This window comes from Danio aesculapii, chromosome 2, assembly GCF_903798145.1.
Source record: "Danio aesculapii chromosome 2, fDanAes4.1, whole genome shotgun sequence".
In the NCBI taxonomy this organism is placed as follows: Eukaryota; Metazoa; Chordata; class Actinopteri; order Cypriniformes; family Danionidae; genus Danio; species Danio aesculapii.
In genome coordinates, this window is record NC_079436.1 from 10,987,280 (window position 1) to 11,012,167 (window position 24,888).

At 37.9% G+C, this 24,888-nt stretch overlaps 1 protein-coding gene across 1 annotated transcript; it reads left to right on the plus strand.

Annotated features, from left to right (window-relative positions):
* Nucleotides 1–7,626: 7,626 nt before the first annotated feature.
* proca (protein C (inactivator of coagulation factors Va and VIIIa), a) lies at nucleotides 7,627–21,548 on the plus strand. Its single transcript, XM_056472679.1, has 10 exons — nucleotides 7,627–7,716; nucleotides 7,961–8,016; nucleotides 8,173–8,256; nucleotides 10,489–10,646; nucleotides 10,723–10,747; nucleotides 10,819–10,929; nucleotides 14,900–15,040; nucleotides 15,452–15,573; nucleotides 18,095–18,212; nucleotides 20,542–21,548. The coding sequence occupies exons 3-10, from the start codon at nucleotides 8,187–8,189 to the stop codon at nucleotides 21,087–21,089; spliced, it is 1,293 nt and encodes a 430-aa protein (XP_056328654.1). The 5' UTR covers nucleotides 7,627–7,716; nucleotides 7,961–8,016; nucleotides 8,173–8,186; the 3' UTR covers nucleotides 21,090–21,548.
* Nucleotides 21,549–24,888: the final 3,340 nt, after the last annotated feature.

Below are 24,888 nucleotides of genomic sequence, written 5' to 3' on the forward strand. Positions count from 1 at the left end.
TTTGCGCTCTTCAGAAACCTATGGGTGACGTCACGGATACTACGTCCATATATTTTACAGTCTATGATATAAACCTGATAAAAACTGATATATTTTCTCGTCACCTCATACCTTCAGTTTCTCATCAAATCTTGACCAATCAAATGCTCTCTAGCATCTGACATGCGCCATCCCCTCTTCTCATTTGCTTTTCATTTGATGCACTTGAGCTCAGCCACTCTCATTGGCAGAGCTGTGATAAAAACTAAATGCAATTGTCTGTAGTTGGAGCTACAGTATGTCCCATCCTCTTTTTATTTTTCAGTTGAGATTATGCCAAACATCAAATAAAAGATGCACATTTCAAAGCACTTCACGGGACCTTTAAAAAAAGTCATCTAATATGTTCTCTATGCATAATGATCAATGAGAAATCTCTTACATATGACTCGATGGCTATAGCTAGTTTGCCGCTTGCAATGATGTTTTATACTCTATTGACCAAATTAAGCTTCTGTGTTTTATATTTTATTTTTTGATAGGACTTTTCTCTGGGCTTCCTTTCCATTGTATACTAACTGATAAAAGTCTTGTCGCCTATGCAAGTTTTAGGAACAACAAATAATAACTTGACTTCTAGTTGTTCATTTGCTAACAGAAGTGGCTTACATGAAAGGCAAAGGCCACTAAATAACTTATTAATGAAATCATCTGAAATGGCAAAGAAAGCGTTCTTGCAGGACTCCCAGAGTTCATCAAGATTCTTTGGATTCATCTTCAATACCTCCTCCTTCATCTTACCCCAGACATGCTCAGTAATGGTCATTTCAGGTGACTGGGCTGGCCAATCCTGGAGCACCTTGACCTTCTTTGCTTTTTTGTGGAGGCTGAAGTATGAGAAGGAGCTCTATCCTGCTGAAGAATTTGCCCTCACCTGTGCTCTGTAATATAATGGACAGCACAAGTCTTGACACTTCAGGCTGTTGATGTTGCCATCAACTCTGCAGATCTCTCGCACACCCCATTCAATTCAATTCAATTCACCTTTATTTGTATAGCGCTTATACAATGTAGATTGTGTCAAAGCAGCTTCACATAAAAGGTCGTAGTAAATTGGAACAGTGTAGTTCAGTTTGTAGTGTTTAGGTTCAGTTGAGTTTAGCTCAGTTCAGTGTGGTTTAATAATCACTACTGAGAGTCCAAACACTGAAGAGCAAATCCAACGATGCGCAGCTCTAAAGATCCCGAACCATGCAAGCTAGTGGCGACAGCGGAGAGGGAAAAAAAACTTCACTAAATGGCGAAAGTGAAGAAGAAAAACCTTGAGAGAAACCAGGCTCAGTTGGGCACGATCATTTTAATTTCTCCGCTGGCCAAACGTCTTGTGCAGAGCTGCAGTCTCAGTGGCGGAGGCTGGAAGCTGGCCTCAGCGAAGACTCGTCTGTCTCTGGAGTGTCACAGGAATCAGTCTTATGTTCTCCACTCCTCCATGACCACCACAGTAGCTGCTCAGGATTCGGCCTGGTCCAGGATATGGAAACCTTGGGATCATCTCGTCAGTGGTCTTGGATCGAATCAGTGACTCTGCATAGTCTGAGGGCCTCGGGAAGAGTATCCCCAGGTGGAAATGGAGAATAAAGAAAAAAACTATTAGCGTAGCTGCTGTTCATAGTGTATATAAACAAGATGCAGAACCTGTGTGGAAGCCCCCTAAGTGGTGCACTAAGTGTATGCTTTACTGAACAGATAGGTCTTTAACCTAGTTTTGAATTGGGAGAGTGTGTCTGAGCCTCGGACGTTATCAGGAAGGCTATTCCAGAGTTTAGGAGCTATAAATGAGAAGGCTCGACCTCCTTTACTCGACTTTGCTATTCTAGGTACTACCAGAAGCCCTAAGTTTTGAGATCTTAAAGAGCGAGTTGGATTGTAGCGAGACAGAAGATTGGTTAGATAAACAGGAGCTAGATTATTTAAAGCTTTATATGTAAGAAGCAATATTTTAAATTCAATACGAAACTTAACAGGCAGCCAGTGTAAGGAGGATAAAATTGGGGTGATGTGATCAAATTTAGACCTGGTAAGAACTCTGGCAGCTGCATTTTGTACTAATTAAAGTTTGTTAATAGAGGATGCTGGGCAGCCAGCAAACAGTGCATTACAGTAGTCCAGCCTAGAAGTCATAAAAGCATGGACTAGTTTTTCTGCATCTGAGATCGATAGCATACTTCGTAACTTAGCGATATTTCTCAGATGAAAGAAAGCAGTTTTTGTGACATGGGATATATGATTTTTAAAAGTTAAATGGCTGTCTAATATGACACCCAGATCTTTTATAGTAGAGCTAACGCTAACTTTGTATCCCTCTAATTGTAGGTGGAGTTGTGAGATTTGCTGTGTACAGGATTTAGGCCCAATAAGTAATAATTCTGTTTTGTCTGAGTTTAAGAGAAGATAATTGTTGGTCATCCAGTCTTTAACATCTTTAATACACTCAGTTAGCTTGGACAGATTAGACGTCTCGTCAGGTTTAGTTGAAATATATAATTGAGTATCATCTGCATAGCAGTGAAAGCTGATCCCATGTCTTCTAATAATGTCTCCCAGGGGTAGCATGTATATTGTAAACAGCAAAGGGCCTAAAACTGATCCTTGAGGCACCCCGTATTTTACTGGGCTGACTTGTGAAGGCTGTCCATTAATATTCACAAACTGGTAACGGTCAGATAAGTATGACTTAAACCATTGTAGGGCCTGTCCCTGGACACCTGTAGACTTTAAGCGATTAATAAGGATACCATGGTCAATGGTGTCAAATGCCGCACTAAGATCGAGTAGAACTAATAGCGAGATGCACCCTTGGTCAGCAGCTAAGAGTAAATCGTTGGCTATTTTCACTAATGCAGTTTCTGTACTGTGATGAGCTCTGAAACCTGACTGAAACACTTCAAAAACATTGTTCATCTGCAGAAAGGAGAATAATTGAGCAGAAACAACTTTTTCTAGTATTTTAGAAATAAATGGAAGATTTGAAATAGGCCTATAATTAGCTGAGTTGCTGGGGTCCAGTTGTGGTTTCTTAATAATAGGTTTAATAACAGCTAACTTGTAAGGATTTGGAACATGGCCTAAAGATAAAGAAGAGTTGATAATGTTAAGAAGAGGTTCTCCTATAACAGGTAGCAACCCCCATACTGAACGTAACCCCAAACCATGATTTTTCCTTCACCAAACTTGACTGATTTCTTAAGAATCTTGGTTCCATGTGAGTTCAAGTAGCTCTTCTGCAGTCTTTGTGATGATTGGGATGCAGTTCAACAGATGATTCATCTGAAAAATCGACCTTCTGCCACTTTTCCAAATGATCAACTAGAAGTCAAGTTATTATTTGTTGCTCTTACAATTGGGATCAATGACAAGACTTTTGTCAGGTAGTGTATTTACGGTCACCTCTACTAGCATTAGTAAAAATTAAATTTTATTTAGTTTTAAATGCTATAAATTATCAAGATAATAATTAAAGAAGCATCAAATCAGCAGCAGTAGAATATCCCATAAAAAAGTGAACGGAAATGTCAAGATTAGATTAGATTAGATTAGATTCAACTTTATTGTCATTACACATGTACAAGTACAAGGCAACGAAATGCAGTTTCGGTCTAACCAGCAGTGCAATAGCAGCAAGTGCAGGATATAGGTATAAGTTATAAAGTGCAGTTATAGAAAAACTATGGTGATATTTACAGATGGATGTACTATGAACATTATATACAGGTTGTATTAGCTATGAACAGATTTACAATAAATGAATATATGTACAGGATGCTATTAATAGCAGAAGTGTGCAGATAGATAAACATAATTACAAATGTTCATGTGCAGTGGGTATGTCCAGTTCAAATAAGTGAATCGTTAAATGTGCAAATGTTAAATAGTGCAGTGATTGTGAGGAGTATAAGTTAGAGGAGTGTGGGGGGTGTATTGGGGGGGCAAAAGAGTCAGTGAGGGGCAGAGTTCAAAAGGAAGACAGCTCTGGGGAAAAAGCTGTTCCTCAGTCTGCTGGTTTTTGTCCGGGGGAGCCTGAAGCGCCTGCCGGAAGGCCGGAGAGAAAACAGTCTGTGAGCAGGGTGAGAAGTGTCCTTAAGAATACTGCGTGCTCGGCGCAGACAGTGTTTCTTCTGGATGTCCTCTATGGCTGGCAGTGTAGTCCCTGTGATGCGTTGTGCAGTTTTCACCACCCGTTGCAGTGCCTTACGCTCAGCAACAGAGCAGCTTCCATACCAGACTGTGACGCAGTTGGTCAGGATGCTTTCTATTGTGCATCGGTAGAAGTTCACCAAGATGGCTGATGAAAGCTTGTTCTTCTTAAGTTGCCTCAAGAAGAATAGGCGCTGGTGAGCCTTCTTGACCAGGCTGGAGGTGTTGGTGGTCCAGGAAAGGTCCTTAGAGATGTGGGTCCCCAGGAACTTGAAGGATGAGACAGGCTCCACGGCCATCCCATTAATGTGGATAGGATCATGTGAGCCTGTTCGTCCCTTCCTGAAGTCCACAATGAGCTCCTTGGTCTTGCTGGTGTTAAGGAGCAGATTATTGTCAGTGCACCAGGTGGCCAGATGCTGTATCTCCTCCCTGTAGGCAGTCTCATCATTATTGCTGATTAGACCAATCACTGTGGTGTCATCTGCAAATTTGATGATGGTGTTGGATCTGTTCACAGGCCTACAGTCGATGGTAAAAAGGGAGTAGAGGAAGGGGCTCAGCACGCAGCCCTGTGGTACACCAGTGTTGAGTGTGACGGTGGTGGAGCAGATGTGGCCTGATCTAACATTCTGAGGTCTGTTAGTCAGAAAGTCCATAACCCAGTTGCAGAGAGACGCGTTGATATCCAGGTCTCTGAGTTTGATCAGTAACTTAGAGGGTATGACAGTGTTGAATGCTGAGCTGAAGTTAACAAACAGCATTCGTGCATAAGTGTTTTTATTGTCCAGGTGTGTGAGGACAGAGTGCAGTGCTATGGAGACGGCATCTTCTGTGCTCCTGTTGCCACGGTAGGCAAACTGATGTGGGTCCAGTGTGGATGGCAGAGAGTCTTTCAGATGTGCCAGGACCAACCGCTCGAAGCACTTCATGATGATGGGTGTGAGTGCTACAGGGCGGTGGTCATTCAGGCATGTTGGGCTGGAGTGTTTCGGCACTGGCACAATAGAGGTGGTTTTAAAGCATGTTGGCACAGTTGCTAGGTTAAGCGACAGGTTGAAAATGTCTGTGAATACCCCAGCGAGCTGTTCTGCACATGCTTTGAGGACGCGCCCAGGAATACCGTCTGGTCCAGCAGCCTTACGCACATTGATCCGACTCAGTGCGGTGTAGACCTCTGTGGAGGTGAGTGTGATAGGTGAGTGGTCGGTTGAGGTAGTGTTCCTGGTGTAGGGTTCTGTATTGTCTCTTTCAAAGTGGGCATAAAAGTCATTTAGCTCGTTCAGGAAGGAGACATTTGTGGCTGTGGGGGTGGACTGGCTGGGTTTGTAGTTGCTGATGGCCTGGATGCCCTGCCACATGCGCCGAGGATCAGAGTTGGAAAAGTGCTCCTCTAGCTTTAGCTTGTAGCAGTGCTTGGCCTTTTTGATGCCCCTCTTCAGATTAGCCCTGGAAGTGCTGTAGGCCTGTGCATCCCCTGATCTGAAGGCAGTGTTGCGTGCCTTCAGCAGGAGGCGCACCTCCTTGTTCATCCATGGCTTTTGATTTGGGTGTTGATATATTCCAGAACAGAGGAAGTGTAACTGTCAATGTCTGTGTGAGAGCCACATGTGGCCTGGGAAGCAAACATACTCCAGTCTGTGTGTTCAAACCTGTCCTGGAGTGTGGAGTCCACCCCCGCTGGCCACACTTTGATGGTCTTTACTGATGGCTTCACACGGTTGACGATGGGTGAGTACTTGGGGGTGAGAAACAAAGAAAGGTGATCTGATTGACCCAAGTGGGGGAGGGGGGTCACAACATATGCTTCAGCCATGTTTGTGTAAACTTGGTCTAAAGTTTTGTTTCCCCTTGTGTGGCAGAAAATGTTTTGATGGAATTTGGGGAGCACTGTCTTTAAGTTTGAGTGATTAAAATCCCCCGCAACAATAAAAGCAGCCTCCGGGTGAGCAGTCTGTTGTTTGCTGATGGCTGCATGAAGTTCATTCATAGCGAGCTTGGCATCAGCGTCGGGAGGGATATAAGCGGCAGTTATTATGGTGGAGGTGAACTCCCGTGGCAGATAAAACGGTCTACATTTAACCATTAGAAATTCCAGGTTAACAGAGCAATGTCTCCCAACGACGACAGAGTTTGTGCACCAAGCTTTGTTAATATAAATGCATAATCCTCCGCCTCTGGTCTTACCGGAGTCATCCGCCGTTCTGTCTGCTCGGAATGTTTGATGCTCCGTTAGCGATATAGCGCTGTCTGGTATCCCGCTGTTTAGCCATGTTTCTGTGAAAATCATGACATTACAGTTCCATAATCTTTTGCTGTGGTTGATGCGCAGTCGAATCTCATCCATTTTGTTCACCAGTGACCGTACATTGGCGAGAAAGATGCTGGGTAAAGAGAGCCGGTGTGGTGTTAGCTTCAGCTTAGCTCTTAGCCCGCCGCGCTTCCCCCGTCTTTGTTTACGTTATCTGCGCCGCCTCCGAGCACTTCCGCCCGGCCGGGCAGGGCTCTTCGGCCCGGGTGTTCTGGCGATCTCAGGGATGAGTCGAAGATTGTTAATAAAACTGTCCGGAATGCACAATCCAATATCCAAGATGTCCTGTCGGGTGTACGATGTAAAGGCACTGCTGTTCTGCACGAACAGGCCCGAAATGAGCAGGAATAATACTGCAAAATTGCAGAAACTGGAGAGACACTGAGCCTCGCGAACCGAACGCGCCGCCATCTCGTCTCGTTTCCGCCATCTCGTCTCATTTCTAAAAGATGAGTGTACATTTTGAAAACGCTCATAAAAAAAACATTTTTTTGACTAGGATAAATGTTTTTATTCTATACTAAATTGCATAAACTACAATGGAAATGCATTTACTGAATAAATTCCTTCTTTAAACAGATCATGTTATAACCAAAAATGGCAACAACGGAATGACATTAATGGACAAACCAGCAGGCTGTCCACATTGTAAAACATCTAAAATGTTGCTTTGCTCATTTCTAAAATCCCTCAGCCAAAGTCTGTTATCAAAGTGGTTCAGTTTTATTACCTTCAGAACTGTCTTGAGAGTCCCAAAGGCCTCCCAAAGATCCAAAAATCCACTGCCCGTTCATTGCATTTCGTCTTCTGAAATAGAAGTGATTTATTCTCTTATTGCAGCAAACTCTTTATCTGATATGTGACACCAGTTTATCAAAAATCAATGATTTTGTTCTCTTTGATTCATTGGATTGAAACGGTGCTTTATTCATTATTGTTTACTGTGATATTTCAATTTGTTAAAGTTGCATCTTTGGATGGAAACCGCTATAGTGTCAAAGAGGGCAAAATAACACCAACTATAAGTAAATAAAGCACAAATATTAGTAGTTATTACAAGCAATAGTCTGATTAACCCTTAAGCTGTGCAGTTGGACATGAGTAGTTGCGTGTGGACAGACAGCAGATGAGAATGCAGACTGTGGACTCTCAGCAAACAGATATAGTTAGTCATTAACGCACTTTAAACAACCATCTTCATTTCATTTCCTTTCTTATTTAAAAACAAAAATGTAAGTAAACTTTTTGTAATATTCATCAAGGGTTAGATAAATCCTGTAAATGTGTGGATTTCACTCTGTTTAACTTGCGGATGGTAATATGATAGCAAAATGAAAATCCTGTGATTGATTTAGGCTGATATTATTTGTTCAGTGAACGGTTTGTTTTAGCTGCTAACGCTTGTTTGTGCTTTTCTGTCCTGTCAGATTAAGCTGGGATATTTAAAATACTTTTTTCATGTATCTTCTAATGTAGTTTTCATTTGAGAAATACCTGGCCTTTAAAGTACCGCGTTCATATTTGAGAGCACGGTAAGATTTTTAAATATACTATTATTGTAGACTATATTTTATCTATGTATATGAAACCAAAGCATCAGTTTAACTTATATACGTCTTCAAATCTAGATGCTGATATCAGGTTTCTTTATTTAGATTTATAGATTTTTTTTTCTTCTGTATTTAAAGGGTTTGTTGCCACAATGAGGAGTCTTTTCTTCTGGATCTTAACACTGGTTGTATTTTGTTCTGATGGCGGTCTTTGCGAGACAGGTATGAGGTCAATATTACTTTACAATAAACAAACAGTTGCATAGCGCATTTTATTGTTATGAAATTGTTAAAAGCTAGTGCCTGTCTGAAAATGGGAACATTAAGAGGAAGTTATGAAGTTTTTTTACAGGCAGTCCTGGAATTGATTTTTGAAGTGTTTTTTGACGCCAATGTTGGATGTCGATTTTATGTAATTTTGAGATAATAAGTCATTTGACATCAAATTGATTTGCATTTTTCACGTGGTTTTGATGCCAATATTAGATGTCAATTTGACAGTTTTGAGACCAAGATAGTCGACTGACATCAAATAAATTTTGCAATTTTTATATGTTTTTTTACGCCAATGTTAGATGTCAATTTGATATCGTTTTGAGATCAACATAGTCAATTGACAATACATTGATTTGCATGTTTGACTTTTTACTCTAGTGTTAGATGTCAGTTTGACGTAGTTTTAAGATCAACAAAGTCAATTGACATCAAATCAATTTGCTAGTTTGACTTTTAATACCAATGTTAGATGTCAATTTTATGTAGTTTTGAGATCATAAGTCATTTGACATCAAATTAATTTAGCATTTTTAAGCGTTTTTGACACCAATGTTAGATGTCAATTTGATGTAGTTTTAAGATCAACATAGTCCATTGACATCAAATTGATTTGCATTTTTTAAGTGTTTTTGATGCCAATATTAGATGTCAATTTGAGTTTTGAGCCCAAGATATTAATTTGACGTAGTTTTAAGATCAATAAAGTCAATTGACATCAAATCAATTTGCAAGTTTGACTTTTAATGCCAATGTTAGATGTCAATTTTATGTAGTTTTTAGATAATACGTAATTTGACATCAAATTAATTTAGCATTTTTACGTGTTTTTGATGCCAATATTAGATGTCAATTTGACAGTTTTGAGACCAAGATAGTCAATTGATATCAAACCGATTTATCAATTTTTACACATTTTTGACGCCAATGTTAATGTCAGTTTGACGTAGTTTTAAGATCAACATAGTCAATTGACAACAAACTGATTAGCATGTTTGATGCCAATGTTAGATGTCAATTTGATGTAGTTTTAAGATCAACATAGTCAATTGACATCAATTTAAATAGCATTTTTGACATGTTTTTGACGCCAATATTAGATGTCAATTTGACAGTTTTGTGACAGATATTCATTTGACATAGTTTTAACATCAACGTAGTCAATTGACATCAAATTAATTTGCAAGTTTGACTTTTAATGCCAATGTTAGATGTCAGTTTGACGTAGTTTTGAGACCAACAGTCAACTGACATCAAATCGATTTAGCATTTTTAACGCCAATGTTAAAAGTCAATTTGATGTAGCTTTGAGATCAACATAGTCAATTGACATCAAATTTATTTGTATTTTTGACATTTTTGACGCCAAAGTTTGATGTCAATTTGATCTAGTTTTGAGATCAACATAGTCAATTGACATCAAATTTATTTGTATTTTTGACGCCAACGTTTGATGTCAATTTAATGTAGTTTTGAGATCAACATAGTCAATTGACATCAAATTTATTTGTATTTTTGACATTTTTGATGCCAAAGTTTGATGTCAATTTGATGTAGTTTTGAGGTCAACATAGTCAATTGACATCAAATCGATTAGCAATTTTGACGCCAATATTAGTTGTCAAATTGACATAGTTTTGAGATCAACATAGTCAATTGACATCAAATTGATTTGCAATTTTTACTTTTTTAATACTAATTTTAGATGTCAAGAAAGTCAATTGACATCAAATCAAATTGCATTTTTGACATGTTTTTTGACATCAATATTAGATGTCAATTTAACAATGTTAGATGTCAATTTGACATAGTGGATATCAATTTGACTATATTAGATGTCAATTTGACGTAGTTTTAAGATTGAATTTTTTCAATACAATTATTTGGTATTTTTAAAATTTCATACAAAAAAACTTGAAAAATGAAAAAAGATGCGTGTATCAGAGGAGTTATTATATTTAGATATTACACGTACTTTAATGAATTTTATTCATATAAATGTATTAAATTTTAAACAGAATTTATTGACGAAGCTCCATATTCCTCACGTTTGAACCATTACCTGATAATTGCAAATAAACTGCAAGATTAACGGGAGATGAAAACTTTTAAAGCATAAATAAATACTGGGAAAGCCACATTGAGTGCTCTGCCCTATTAACCCGTGTCTGTTTTGGTCAGTATTTTCTAGCAGCCCAAAAGCACATATGCTCCTCCGTTCAAGAAGAGCCAACACTTTCATGGAGGAACTTAAGCCGGCATCGCTGGAGCGGGAGTGTAGAGAGGAACTGTGCGATTTCGAAGAAGCAAGAGAAATCTTTATAACCAGGGAGGCCACGGTTGGTCAGCTTTTAACTGTACTCATGCACTTTTGCTCCTAATTATGATCTATTTACTGAGTTCTTCATCCTACAGCTGGAGTTCTGGACGGCATATAAAGGTTAGTTCAGTCAGTCCTGGGGTGTAGCTTTGTAAGTGCTTCATAACTCATTAGGTGTTCTTTACTCTTAGATGGAAACCAGTGCACCACGAATCCGTGTGTTCATGGGAAGTGTGTTGACCTGTTGCAGGATTACTCCTGCACCTGCGACTCTGGATTTGAAGGGAAACATTGTGACCTGCGTGAGCATTTTTACTTGTTATACACTTTACATAAAAAAAAAATGTTAAAACGGAAATCTTTGCATTTACCTCATCTGATCAATTAAATATTGCTTTATTAGTTTTTGCTCTAATGGTTCAAAATCCTAAACCTTTGTGTGGATCAACCTTTTGGTTGATTGCTTTGATTAACGTAAAAAAACAATTTTTAAACTAATTTCACCATACTTACAACCATACACTGTAAAAAAGTGCGTTAATTTCAACAGTAAAAATGCCACTGTGAAAATCCATAACCTGTTTAAAATTAAGATTCCTTTATATATTCCTTTCCTATATAAATGTAGTGATGTTTTATAAACAAATTTCGGGAGGAGCACGCGCAGAAGTTTCAGTATCAAATACGTCATTGACAATTATTCTATTATCCAATCAGTTCTTGACCAAACCCCTATATATACCAAAGCTGTCTTACCTGCAGCATCTTACGACTTTAGCGTCCCTCCACCACCCCGTCACCTCACCTCTTAAGCATTACAATCCCGGGGGGAGCGTTCTGGGGCCGGGCTAGATACTTCGCTCGAATCCCAATTCCTCTCTGTTTCCTGATAAGAGGAATAACTCGAGTTTGGGTGTCTTCCCCGAGCTCAGAGCCCTCTCCCTGGACAGCACGCCAAATACGCTTTATTCTGAAACTATTGCAAGTGTGAACTCGTGGATATATATATAATGTGAACAACTGTAAATTGATTTTCCCAAAATTTACTGCATGACACTTCATTTTTAGTTATGTACTTTTTTTTCTGTGTAACAAAGGATATGATGTGTTGATGTTAGTACTACAAAACTCTTTTATGGAATTCTGTAGTTTACTGTAATTAATTTTTATTTTTGTTTTTACCAGTAAAATACTGGCAAGTGGTAACTACAGCTGCTGTTTTTTTACAGTAAATTTTACAGATTTTTTTACAGTGTAGGTTGAGTAATTAAAGTACATTAAGACAATTGTTTTGCATAAATTTGCTTTCGCTACCTGACAAGTATGCAAGTGAATAAGCATTATCTAATTAAATATCACATTATACCTTTTCACTACATATCACTTGTTGACACATGATCGGTTAGCTGTGTGTTGACATACAGTTGAAGTCAGAATTATTAGCCCCCTTTTGAATGTTTTTTCTTTTTTAACTATTTACCAAATGATGTTTAATAGATGATGTTTAACCTAGTTAAACCTTTAAATGTCACTTTAAGCTGTTTAATAATATCTAGTCAAATATTATGTACTGTCATCATGGCAAAGATAAAATAAATCAGTTATTAGAAATGAGTTATTAAAACTATTAAGTAAATGTGTTGAAAAAAAATCTCTCTGTTAAACAGAAATTGGGGAAAAAAATAAACAGGGGGGCTAATAATTTAGGGGAGCTAATAATTTTGACTTCAACTGCATGTTTCTTTATGTGTCTAAACACTTATGTACATTTTCTCTGTGTAACATGATGTGTTGGTAGTACTTCAAAACACTGGTGTATTAAGGATATAGATTAATGTTTACCGTAAAAATTTTACATTTACTTTACAGGTTGTACCGTGTTTTTAATGCTAGAATACCAAGGCTCTCTCACGGCAATTTGTAACTTCTTGATTTTGTGGCTAATTTGTTTGTATTCGTACAATCTCATTCATACAATTTAGTATAATTTGCTTATCCCCCAATGACGGCTGGGTTTAGGGGCAGGGTTTGGTGCCACGTCTCCTTTTTAAAACTGTACATTTTCATATGACTAAAATTAGCCACTAAACTGACAAAACATAAAATACTTATGTTACCTTACGAGATTAGGCTGAGAATACTGGCAACCACATCTGCTGTTTTTTACAGTACTTTTTACAGACTTTTTTACAGTGGAGGTTGATTAATTAAAGTACATTAAGACATTTGTTTTGCATTAATTTGCATTTGTTTTCTCAAAATTATGTAAGTGAATATACATTATCTTATTAAATATCACAATATACCTTTTGATTACATATCGCATGTTAACACAAGATCTGTTATCTTTTTGCTGACATATGTTTCTTTATTGTTTATTTCCCATCAGTTATGTACAGTAGTCTAATCACTTATGTACTTTTTCTCTGTGTAACATGATGTGTAGTCAGTACTTTTATGGTTAACTACCGTATTTCATTAATTTAAGTGTTAATACACTCGCGTATTAACACTTAAATTAATGAAATACGGTAGTTAACCATAAAAATGTGAAATTTTTAATGCTAGAATACCACACCTGCCATTTTTTACATTATATATCACAGGTTTTTCTTTTCGGGTGTAGGTTGATTTATTAAAGTACACTAAGGCATTTGTTTTCCATTAATTTGCATATTTTTTTTTTGAAAAATGAGTGAATATGTATTATGTAATTAAATATCACATTATACCTTTTGATTCACTTGTTAACACATGATATGATATCTGTGTTTTGAAATATGTTTCTTTATGTTATGTCCAATCAGTTAATGTACATTTTGTCTGTGTAACATGATGTGTTGTTGTCAGTACTTTAAAACACCGGTGTATTAACGCTTAAATCATAGGTCTCAAACTCAACTCCTGGAGGGCCGCAGCTCTGCAAGGTTTTGCTTCAACCCTTTCAAACACAGCTGATCCAAATAACTGAAGTGTTCAAAAGAGTCATGAACACCTTCATTAGTTGGATCAGCTGTGTTTGATCAGGGTTGGAGCAAAACTGTGCAGAGCTGCGGCCCTCCAGGAATTTGAGACCTATGGCTTAAATTAATGAAATACGGTAGTTTACCGTAAAAATGTGTAGTTTCTTTTATGGTTTGTACCGTATATTTAATGCTAGAATACTGGCAACCACACTGTCGTTTTTTACAGTAAATAATAGTTTGTTTGTTTTTTTGCAGTGTAGGTTGATTATTAAAAGTACATTAAGACATTTGTTTTGCATTAATTTGCATTCGTTTTTCTGAAAAGTTGTTTAAACAGTCATTATCTAATTAACTGATGATACCTTTTACATACACTGTAAAAAATGCTGGGTTCCACCGATTGATTTGTGTTGGGACAACTTTAAGGAATTAAGTTAACCTCTTAGTGTTTACAAATTTAAGTGGATTGAACATAAATCAATTAAGTTCAATTAAGTTGTCCCTAAAAAGGATGTAGTTGTTTCAGCTCATTTTAAATACGTAGTTTGATTGAACATTAAAAATTTTTTTTTGAGTGTATCAAATTATCACATGATCTGTTAAAACATTTTTTTGATGTGCTTTTATTGTAGTTTAGACACATTTTTATTATCGGATATAAAGTTTATCATACTCAAATTTTCAAAATGTTTGCTCATCTTGGCATTTCCATTCATTTTCCTTCAGCTTAGTCCCTTTATTTATCAGGGGTCGCCACAGCAGAATGAACCGCCAACTATTCCAGCATATATTTTACGCAGCGGATGCCCTCATTCACACTCATACACATTATCATTTACACTCGTACTCATTCACACTCATACTCATTCACACACATACGGCAATTTAGTTTATTCAATTCACCTAGCGCATGTGTTTGGTTGGTGTCTGTGGGGGGAAATCGGAGCATCCGGAGGAAACCCACACCAACACGGGGAGAACATGCAAACTCCACACAGAAATGCCAACTGGATCAGCCGGGACTTAAACCAGCAACCTTCTTACATTGCTAACCCATCATATCACCCCCTTGGCATTTCCATTCATATTTTATTTATGCGATCTACCAAAACGGGCATAAAAACATGTTTGTTCGTTTGTCTTTGCAGGGTTTTGACTGCTTCATCAGTGTTTTTCGATCTGCTGTGTCACCGCTCATTTAGGGCATTTAGTAATGTCCTTCTCGAGTTACAGGGCAGTGGTGTGTGTTGAGGTCATTCATTGCAGGGATAAATGTCTTGACAGCAGTTCTGTGATTTAACCTCAGGCAGGACAGCCACTAACTGTTCGCTGAACAACGGAGACTGTGATCATGAATGCCGCGAGAGTAAGAACGGTCTTGCTCGCACATGCAGTTGCATCAAGGGATACCAACTCCAAGACAATTCCAGAAAATGTACTGCCAAAAGTAAGTTACCATAACACAATATAGTCAACTATTAAATAAATACACATTGGTGATTTTGTATTCAGTGCACAAATTAATGCTTATAATTTTGCATTTGTAATCAAGATTCTACATTAGCTTTTTGGACACATGCGGGACATCTATTTGGATGGCATTTTTATTCACAAATGTGGCTATTAAAAATGTACACAATATACCGATTTATTAGATGTACAATTTATTTATACAATGTAACCGATTTATTAGATGTAATTGCTATATTTGAAAACCGAACTCAGACTATACTGAGACAACACTTATTTCAGGGAAACTTTAGTCTAAAAAACATGTTTCTTTAAGTTGACCTTGAATTATTACATTAATTCAACTGAATATCTGGGAGCTGATTTTCTGCCTTTTTGTCATTAACAGATGATGCTTCATGTGGCCAGATCCGAATCCCAAAATCTGCCTATGCAAACAAACCTATGGCTGGTTTACAGCCATGGGTTATTGGAGGTACAGTTGGCAAAAGGGGAGAGAGCCCCTGGCAGGTATCTTTGAAATACATGTAATAATTATGCAAGTATATGCACAGTGGCAAATATTTTATCATACAGTTTTATGCAAAAATTTGAGCCCCCCCCCCCTCTGTGGCTACATAAATATGTGCTCTTTCTTTATAAGGGAAGATCGCAGTGAATTCCATTAGTTTCTTAGAGAAAGATAGATAATGTCATGTTTTCAGACAGAAATATGTAGTGTAGCAGTATTGAGATGTGTGAAATTAAACTGAAACTGAAAAATAGGTGAAGCAAAAGTTTGGGCACCCTCTCTTTTGTGTGGATTTCAAAACCTGTAGTCACTTAATGCTGATTGATCACAACACAAAATTGATTTGAGCGACTCGGTGAACCTTAACAATCCCAACACAGGTGCAACAAATCATGAACAAGGATATTTAAGATAGCTGATTGCTAGTTGTGCTTCTCCTTAATGTGAACGAGAAAGTAGCAACATAGGAACCTCAAAAGAACTTCCTTAGAAGATAATTCATCAACATGAATTAGGAGATCAAAGGTTTAAAGTCTCTATCTCCACAGTCAGAAATATAGTAAGAAAATGGAAGGCCACAGGAACAGTCCTTGTGAAGGAAAGATGTGCTAGACCAAGAAAAATATCTAAAAGGCAAAGGCGAAAAATGGTTAGAATGGTCACAGACAAACCACAGACCACCTTCAAAGAGCTCCTGGAACATCTTGTTGCTGATAACAGTCCTTGTGAAGGAAAGATGTGCTAGACCAAGAAAAATATCTAAAAGGCAAAGGTGAAGAATGGTTAGAATGGTCACAGGCAAACCACAGACCACCTTCAAAGAGCTCCTGGAACATCTTGTTGCTGATAATGCCATTGAACATCTTTCCACAGTCCAGCCGAACAGCTCAATGGAAGGGTGATGCAGAAGAAGCCTTTTCTGAATTCTGCCATCAAGAAAAGTCGTTTGAGGTATGCAAAAGCTCATCTGGACAAGCCTGAATCATTTTGGAAAAATAAACTGTGGACAGATGCCACAACCAAAGACGATTTGCATGGTGGAAAAAGAACACAACATTCCCGGAGAAGAACCTGCTCTCTACTGTAAAATATGGTGGAGCGTCCGTCATGCTGTGCGGATGTGTGGCCAGCACCGGTACTGGAAACCTTGTCAGAGTTGAAGGTCGCATGGATTCCACCCAGTATCAGCAGATTCTGAAGAACAATGTTCAGAAATTAGTCAAGAGGCTGAAGTTATGGCAGGGTTGGATGTTTCAGCAGGATAATGACCCAAAGCACAGTTTCAGATCTACCAGATCTACCAAGGAATTCATGCTCAGACACAATACAATGTTCTAGAATGGCTATCCTAGCCCCCAGACTTGAACATCATCGAAAATCTATGGATTGATTTGAAAAGGGTAGTTCACACTCTGCACCTATCAAACCTGACTGAGCTGGAGAAATTTTGTAAAGAAGAATGGTCCAAAATGCCTTCAGCAAGAATTCAGGGACGTATCCTTGGCTATACGAAGCGTCTTCAGCTGTTTCAGCAAAGGTGGCTGCACAAAAGATTGATGTTATTATTCTGTTGGGGTGACCAAATTTTTGCACCTGTCTGTTTTTGTTAAGACTTAAATTGTATTGCATCTGTTGATTAATTAAATGTTATGTAAGAACTGAAATGTTGCATTTTTCCTAGGGTATAAAATTTATCCAAATTAATTTGCTGATTTAAAAGGCCAGCAGGTTCATCATTTCATCATCATTTTCATCTGCTGATCCGGGGCTTTGTCGCAGGGGCAGCAGTCTTAGGAGAGAACTCCAGACTTCCCTCTCTCCAGACACTTTCTAGAGCTCCTCTGCGGGGATCCCGAGACATTCCCAGGCCAGCCAAGAAACATAGTCCCTCCAGCGTGTCCTGGGTCTTCCACGAGTCCTCCTCCCGGTGGGACATGCCTGGAACACCTCCCTAGGTAGGCATCCTGGGAGCTTCCGAAACAGATGCCCGAGCCACCTCAGCTGACTTTTCTCAATGTGGAGGAGCAGCAGCACTACTCCGAGCTCCTCCTGGGTGACAGAGCTCCTCACCCTGTCTATAAGGGTGCGCCACCCTGTGAAGGAAACTCATTTCGGCCGCTTGTATCCGAGATCTTGTCCTCCACCTGGGGTAAGGACTTTCCTCCAACCAGTACCTTTTTTCGGTGGAGCACCATAGCCTCGGACTTTGAGGTGCTGATTCTCATCCCAGCTGCATCACACTCGGCAGCAAACCGCCCCAGTGCATGCTGAATGTCCATGTTCGAGGAAGCCAACAGAGCGACATCGTCTGCGAACAACAGAGATGAAATCCTGTGGTCACCAAACCGGACCCCTGGCTATGGTTTGCAATTATGATAATTATCAGGGGTGGCCAAACTTTTGCATAAAACTGTATCTTATCCTGACATGTCATATGGTGTACCAATAGCATATGTTGTACTAAGTAAGAGCATATTTTGTGCTCAAGCATTTAAACAACAATACAATGTGTGTTTGCAGGCTCTCATACTGAATCACTTGGGCAAGTTTCATTGTGGTGGAGTTCTGATTGATGAAAACTGGGTTCTCACTGCAGCTCACTGCCTAGAGACGAGTTCCATGTTCAGTGTCAGACTGGGTATGTCAGATATTTTGTCATTTAAAAGTAGTCATACAGATATACATCTCCCTAATATTAAAGTTTTAAAAAGACACATTGTTAAAAGCTATTTGAAAACAACAACAACAAACATAATAAAACACATAGGCTAGCTGGAATTGATGTTGGCTCAGATGTGAAAAGAATGTGTCACAAATAACAAACTCAGGAGTACAATAATTTGGCCAGATTAATCTAAAAAAATCTCCAAATGTGCTTGCATGTTTGTGCAATCAGCTTATTATGACTTATATTTACAGGGATAGTTCACCCCAAACAATTAAATTCTGTTGATGTAAATGGCTACACTTACAGTGGTCCTCAGCTTTCTTCAAAATATCTTCTTTTGTGTTCAACAGAAAAAACAAACAAATTCATAAAAGTAAATAACCACTTGAGGATAATTAAATAATGGGAACATTTAAATTTTTGGATGAACTATACATTTAATTTCTCACATGGAACTAAAACTGAATACAATATTTAAAGTTTTAAAGCTGTTACTGTGCAACCCAAACACATAAAATAATTTTAAAAATAACTAGTGGTTCATGACCCTATGATATGAACTATTAATATGTTTAATTATATGTTATAAATAATATAGAATCAATTCTCAATTAATATGGCCAAATATTAATTTAAAAAAAGAGTTTGGTCACCTAACATATTTAGGAACAGAAAGATAAAACGGTAAATTTAACATTTATAGCAAAATAAATATTACAAACTGCAAAATTTCACTAAATTTAATACATTTTTGTTTTTATTGATTTGTCCAGTTTATTAAAATTTTATTTAATATTTCTACCCGACATATTCATTTGGGTGTACTAATTTGAGTTTAGTACTGACTAATCTAATGGATATGCACAAATGAATAATTGTAAAACATCATATAGAAAACGTTCATTTAAAATAGAGATCTGTGAGGAGTGTACTCATTTATGGACCCTTTTCACATTTCCGGGGTCTTCATAGTTGAGTAAACTTAGAGCGCAGTAAATGGGAGAGGACCACAGATAATTTTTTTACAATCCCATTTGCTTAAATAAACCTCACGACAGTAGACTTTCAAAAAAAAGGAAAAATATAGTGTGAGACTGAGAATGGCAGCCAGAAAGAACAATGCCAAATGTACTGTCCCGCCATCACACACTACCTGACAAAAGTCTTGTCGCCTATCCTAGTTTTAGGAACAATGAATAATAACTTGACTTCTAGTTGATCATTTAGTATCAGAAGTGGCTTATATGAAAGTCAAAGGCCTCTAGATTACGCTTATTTGACCAAAATAAAATATGATCATCCCTTGATTTTTAATTATTTAATTAGGACAGTAAGGTCTGACTTTGCTTAGACAAAAGTCTTGTCACTTAACAGAAATAATGTACAGTATAGAATATAAAGTCATGGTGTAGTGGAAAAAGAATGAATGACTCCCATGAGCTTGGAGGACTGCATCCATACATCTCTGCAATGACTCAAATCATTTATTAATAAGTCATCTGGAATGACAAAGAAAGCGTTCTTGCAGGACTCCCAGAGTTCATCAAGATTCTTTGGATTCATCTTCAATGCCTCCTGCTTCATCTTACCCCAGACATACTCAATAATGTTCATGTCTGGTGACTGGGCTGGCCAATCCCGGAGCACCTTGACTTTCTTTGCTTTCAGGAACTTTGATGTGGAGGCTGAAGTATGAGAAGGAGCGCTATCCTGCTGAAGAATTTGCCCTCTCCTGTGGTTTGTAATGTAATGGGCAGCACAAATGTCTTGATACCTCAGGCTGTTGATGTTGCCATCCACTCTGCAGATCTCTCGCACACCCCTATACGGAATGTAACCCCAAACCATGATTTTTCCTTCACCAAACTTGACTGATTTCTGTGAGAATCTTGGGTCCATGTCGGTTCCAATAGGTCTTCTGCAGTATTTGTGATGATTGGTATGCAGTTCACCAGATGATTAATCTGAAAAATCTACGTTCTGCGTAATCAAGTTATTATTTGTTGGTCTTACAACTGAGACCGACAACAAGACTTTTGTCAGGTAGTGCAGACGCTCCATTACAGACACCTGGCACAAGCGGTAATTCGTTTGATTTGTAATTTGATGCAAAGGCAATATAATACCTAAATACATTTAAATGTACATACTTTTTAAAAAATCTAAATATTAAAAAACTTAAAAGGATTTAAGATGCTGATGACCGTTAAGTGCTTAAGTCTTGTGAAAAGGGTCAAAACATAGTAGTAAATTTCTCTGAATCATCCTCTCTAACCAAGTGGCACACATGTCTTGCCAGGCGACTACGAAAGGTTCAAGTTTGAAGGCTCCGAGATCACCCTTCCCGTCAAACAATTCATCTCTCACCCACAATACAACCCAATCACAGTGGACAACGACATCGCTTTGTTGCGCTTGGCGGGTCCGGCCAAATTTTCCACATATATTCTTCCGGCATGCCTTCCCAGCCTGGACCTGGCAGAACGAATGTTACATCGCAACGGGACGGTAACCGTCGTCACAGGCTGGGGGAAGAACAACCGAACTGCCCACCGCTTCAGTTCAACGCTCAACTACGTGGAACTACCGATTATTGACAACAAAGAGTGTTCCAGGCATATGATGAACAACCTCACCGACAACATGCTCTGCGCTGGAGTATTGGGGCAGGTCAAAGACGCCTGTGAGGGGGACAGCGGGGGTCCGATGATGACGTTGTTTCATGATACATGGTTCCTGGTGGGTTTGGTGTCCTGGGGAGAAGGCTGCGGGCAGAGAGACAAACTGGGCATCTACACCAAAGTGGCCAGCTATCTGGATTGGATAGATAGTGTCCGTCAGGGGTAGGATAAGGTTTAGACGCCTGACATTCTACTCCGAAATATATACAGCTGAAGTTGAAATAATTAGCCCTCCCGTGATTTCTTGTTTAAATATTTCCCAAATGATGTTTAACAGAGCAAGGAAATTTTTACAGTATATCCTATGACATTTTTTCTTCTGGAGAAAGTCTTAATTGCTTTATTTCGTCTAGAATAAAAGCAGTTTAAAATTTTTTAAAACCATTTTAAGGTCAATATTATTAGCCCCTTTAAGCTATATATTTTTATAGCTATATACAGTCTACAGAACAAACCATCGTTTTACAAAGACTTTCCTAATTAACCTAGTTAAGCCTTTAAATGTCATTTCAATCTAAAAACTAGTATCTTGAAAAATATCTAGTCAAATATTATTTACTGTCATCATGGCAAAGATAAAATAATTCAGTTAATATAAATGAGTTATTAAAACTATTATGCTTAGAAATGTGTTGAAAAAAAAATTCCATTAAACACAAATTTGGGGGGGGGGGGGGGGGGGCGGGGGGGTTGGGGGGCGAGGGGCTAATATTGCAGGAGGGCTAATAATTCTGACTTTAACCTTGTATATAAATAAGAAAAATCAATATGCACCCTGTGGTTTAAATACTTTCTGTATAGAGATTTACATTTAATAAACACAAATGAAAGCTGTTATTATTTCCCTGCGGTCATTTTTAAGTGTCAGAATGTTTGATTCGATTTGTATGCATGTTAAAGGAATAAAACAATAGTGTTCAGCTATGGACATATAGACCACTTCAATATTCTCTAGTAAGAAAGTAAAGGTTTATTTATATAGCACATTTCCCAGACATTGAGTCACAAAGTGCTTTACAATAAGATAAAACAAGTAAAAGAACACATATCAATAAAAGAAAACATGCTAAAACATATTAAAACTACTAAAAAAATCCAAATACAGGAACACTAATACTGTTAATTAAAAGCTTGACCAAAAAGGTGCGTCTTTAAATGCTTTTTAAAAAGTTCAACTGATCCCAGAGTTCCAAGTGCTTTCGGGAGAGAGTTCCAGAGCCGTGGAGCCACCAGGTATGGTCACCTTTAGTCTTAAGACGAGTTCTGGGAATGGCTAACAGGTCTTTGCCAGAAGACCTCAGAGACCGGCTACGTGAGTGACTGCTTAAAAGATCTTGAATATACAGGGGTGCTTGACCATGCAGAGCTCTATATGTAGTGATCAGAATCTAAAAATTTACTCTAAAACTGATAGGAAGCCAGTGAAGTGCCTTAAGCACAGGTGTAATATGTGACCTATTATTGGTGTTGGTTAAAAGCCTCGCCGCTTCATTCTGCACAACCTGCCATCGATCCATGGTGGATTTGTTCAGACAAGTGAACAGAACATTAAAATAGTCCAATCTAGAAGAGATGAAGGCATGAACAAGCATCCCCATCTCTTCCTTTGACACAATATCACTTATTTTTGCAATGTTACTCAGGTGAAAGAAGCATGTACGAACAATAGATTTAACATGACTATTAAAACACAGAGCTTGATCAAAAATGACATCAAGATTTCTAATGTCACAGCAATTTGAAGATGACAACCCCCAAAACGTGCCTGATCATTGGGGTGATGCTATCTGGAGCAAAAAGTAACATTTCTGTTTTATCAGGATTCAGTTGCAGAAAATTGTCTGCCATCCATTTGTTAATGGAGACTAAACAATCTCGCAAGAGAGACAGTTTGTCTAGCCTGTCTGTACATCATCTGCATAGCAGTGGTAAGATATACCTTTAAAACTACTGATAATCTTGCTGAGAGGGAGCATATATAGATTAAAAAGAAGAGGGTCTAGGACAGAACCTTGAGGCACACCACAGAGGAACAGAGTCTGACATATGAGTTCCTATGGACACAGAAAAACTCCTGTCAGCAAGATAGGAGGTTAACCAACTCAGAGCTGACCCAGTAATGCCCACAAGAGAATGCAGCCTCTTAATTAAAGTGCAGTGATCGACAGTATCAAAAGCTGCACTTAGATTCAGCAAAACCAGCACAGAACATTCACCTGCATCGGAAGCCATTAAAATACCATTAGAGACCCTAAGAAGGGGAGTTTCTGTGGAGTGATGCTTACGGAAACCAGACTGAAATTTATCAAAGATATTATGAGCCTCCAAAACAGTATTCAGCTGCATGGTGACAATTCTTTCTAAAACTTTTGAAATAAAAGGCAATTTAGATATAGGCCTGTAGTTGCTAAGTAAAGCAGGATCAAGATTACTCTTTTTCAAGAGTGGCTGAATAACAGCATGTTTAAAACACTTTGGAACTTGACCAAGCCTAAGTGAAAGATTTAAAATCGAAACTAAGCAAGGGCTAATAAAAGCGATTGATTTTGAAATCAGCGATGCAGGTAAAATATCTGCAGGGCTTTGGGATAACTTCATCACACTCATTAACTCAATTAAATCATTTAGAGTAATGGGGGAATTTAGTAAATGTCTAGATTTACTATGATTTGTATGAGTTAAATGTTAATCCAACGAATGGTGACTTCTTTTAAAAGTGACTTATTATCCCCTTTTTAAAAGATGTAAAATAAGTCTCTGATGTCCCTAGAATGTGTAGTTTCAGCTTCAAATACCCCACAAATAATGTTTTATAACTCTTTGAAACTGACCCTTCTAGGCTTTGACCTTAATCGTGCTGTTTTGGTGCCTGTCACTTTAAATTCAAATGAGATTGTGCTCTTTTTACAAGAGTACGGAGCTACAAATGCCTATGTGTCAGCATAGTGGCAGGTTAAAAAAACAAATATCCTATGCTAATGAGGGAGAGATTGTCACTAATGGGCGGGGCTTTCCCCCTATGATGACACGTACAAAGGGAGGATGTCAATCAAAGTGTTTCTGCAGACCGTTTTTATAAAGTGTGATTATTAAAAGTAAAATTAGTAAATTTTTACAATTAGAAGCTGGTTTTATTCATAGACTGTTGCCTCACATCTGTGTTTAAACTCCTTATGAAAGTGATTTTTGCAGAATAGGTATTCTTTAACTCATTGGACATTGGTTGATTTTTTTTATTTCTTTTTTGAAACTTTTTATTTATGAATTTTCAATATATTTTTTTCCAGAACAACCCCTTCTCCAACAATTTAACCCTTTACAGATGAGGGAGTACATAAAAAATAAAAACGATATTATAAAAAGTTTAAAATTAAGTAAAATAAATAAATAAAATAATACAAAATAAATAAATAAAAGGTACTGCCATCACAATCACTTTTTAGGGGAAACATGTGTACATCAAGTTACATTGTTAGTTACCTCAAATTACATTGGTGATAGGTTAAGTAGCCTCTAAATATACATATCTAAATATGTTGTAATGCTTTTCCACCTCTTCAGAAAAATATCAGTCTTCATTTGTAGACATGCAGTCATTTTTTTCCATTACATAGACTTGTTTAAGTCTCTGAATCCACTGAGCCACCTTTGGAGAACCTTCTTCCATCCAATGTACTGTAATTTACAACCAGTAATAATATCCTTAGTACAAATCTTGTTTCTTCATTAAACATTTCTTAGGACAGTGCTCCCAGCAAGCATACAACTGGATCAAGGGGTATTTATATATCTAATAACTTATCTATTTCTTTTAAACATTTTTCCAAAATTTCTGAATTTTAGGGCAGTCCCGGAAAACGTGGGTATGATCTCCAATTTTACCACATTTTCTCCAACACAAAGCAGCAGATGGTCCTTTTACATATTACAAAGAAAGTATTACTTTCTCTCAAGGTTTTTTTTCT

What these genes read in the sequence shown, in the direction of transcription:
- proca (XM_056472679.1), top strand. Translation starts at nt 8,187, where the DNA reads ATGAGGAGTCTTTTCTTCTGGATCTTAACACTGGTTGTATTTTGTTCT. An exon ending in TTATAACCAGGGAGGCCACG is followed by an intron (nt 10,647 to 10,722) that starts GTTGGTCAGCTT and finishes TTCATCCTACAG; the next exon opens with CTGGAGTTCTGGACGGCATA. An exon ending in GTTCTGGACGGCATATAAAG is followed by an intron (nt 10,748 to 10,818) that starts GTTAGTTCAGTC and finishes CTTTACTCTTAG; the next exon opens with ATGGAAACCAGTGCACCACG.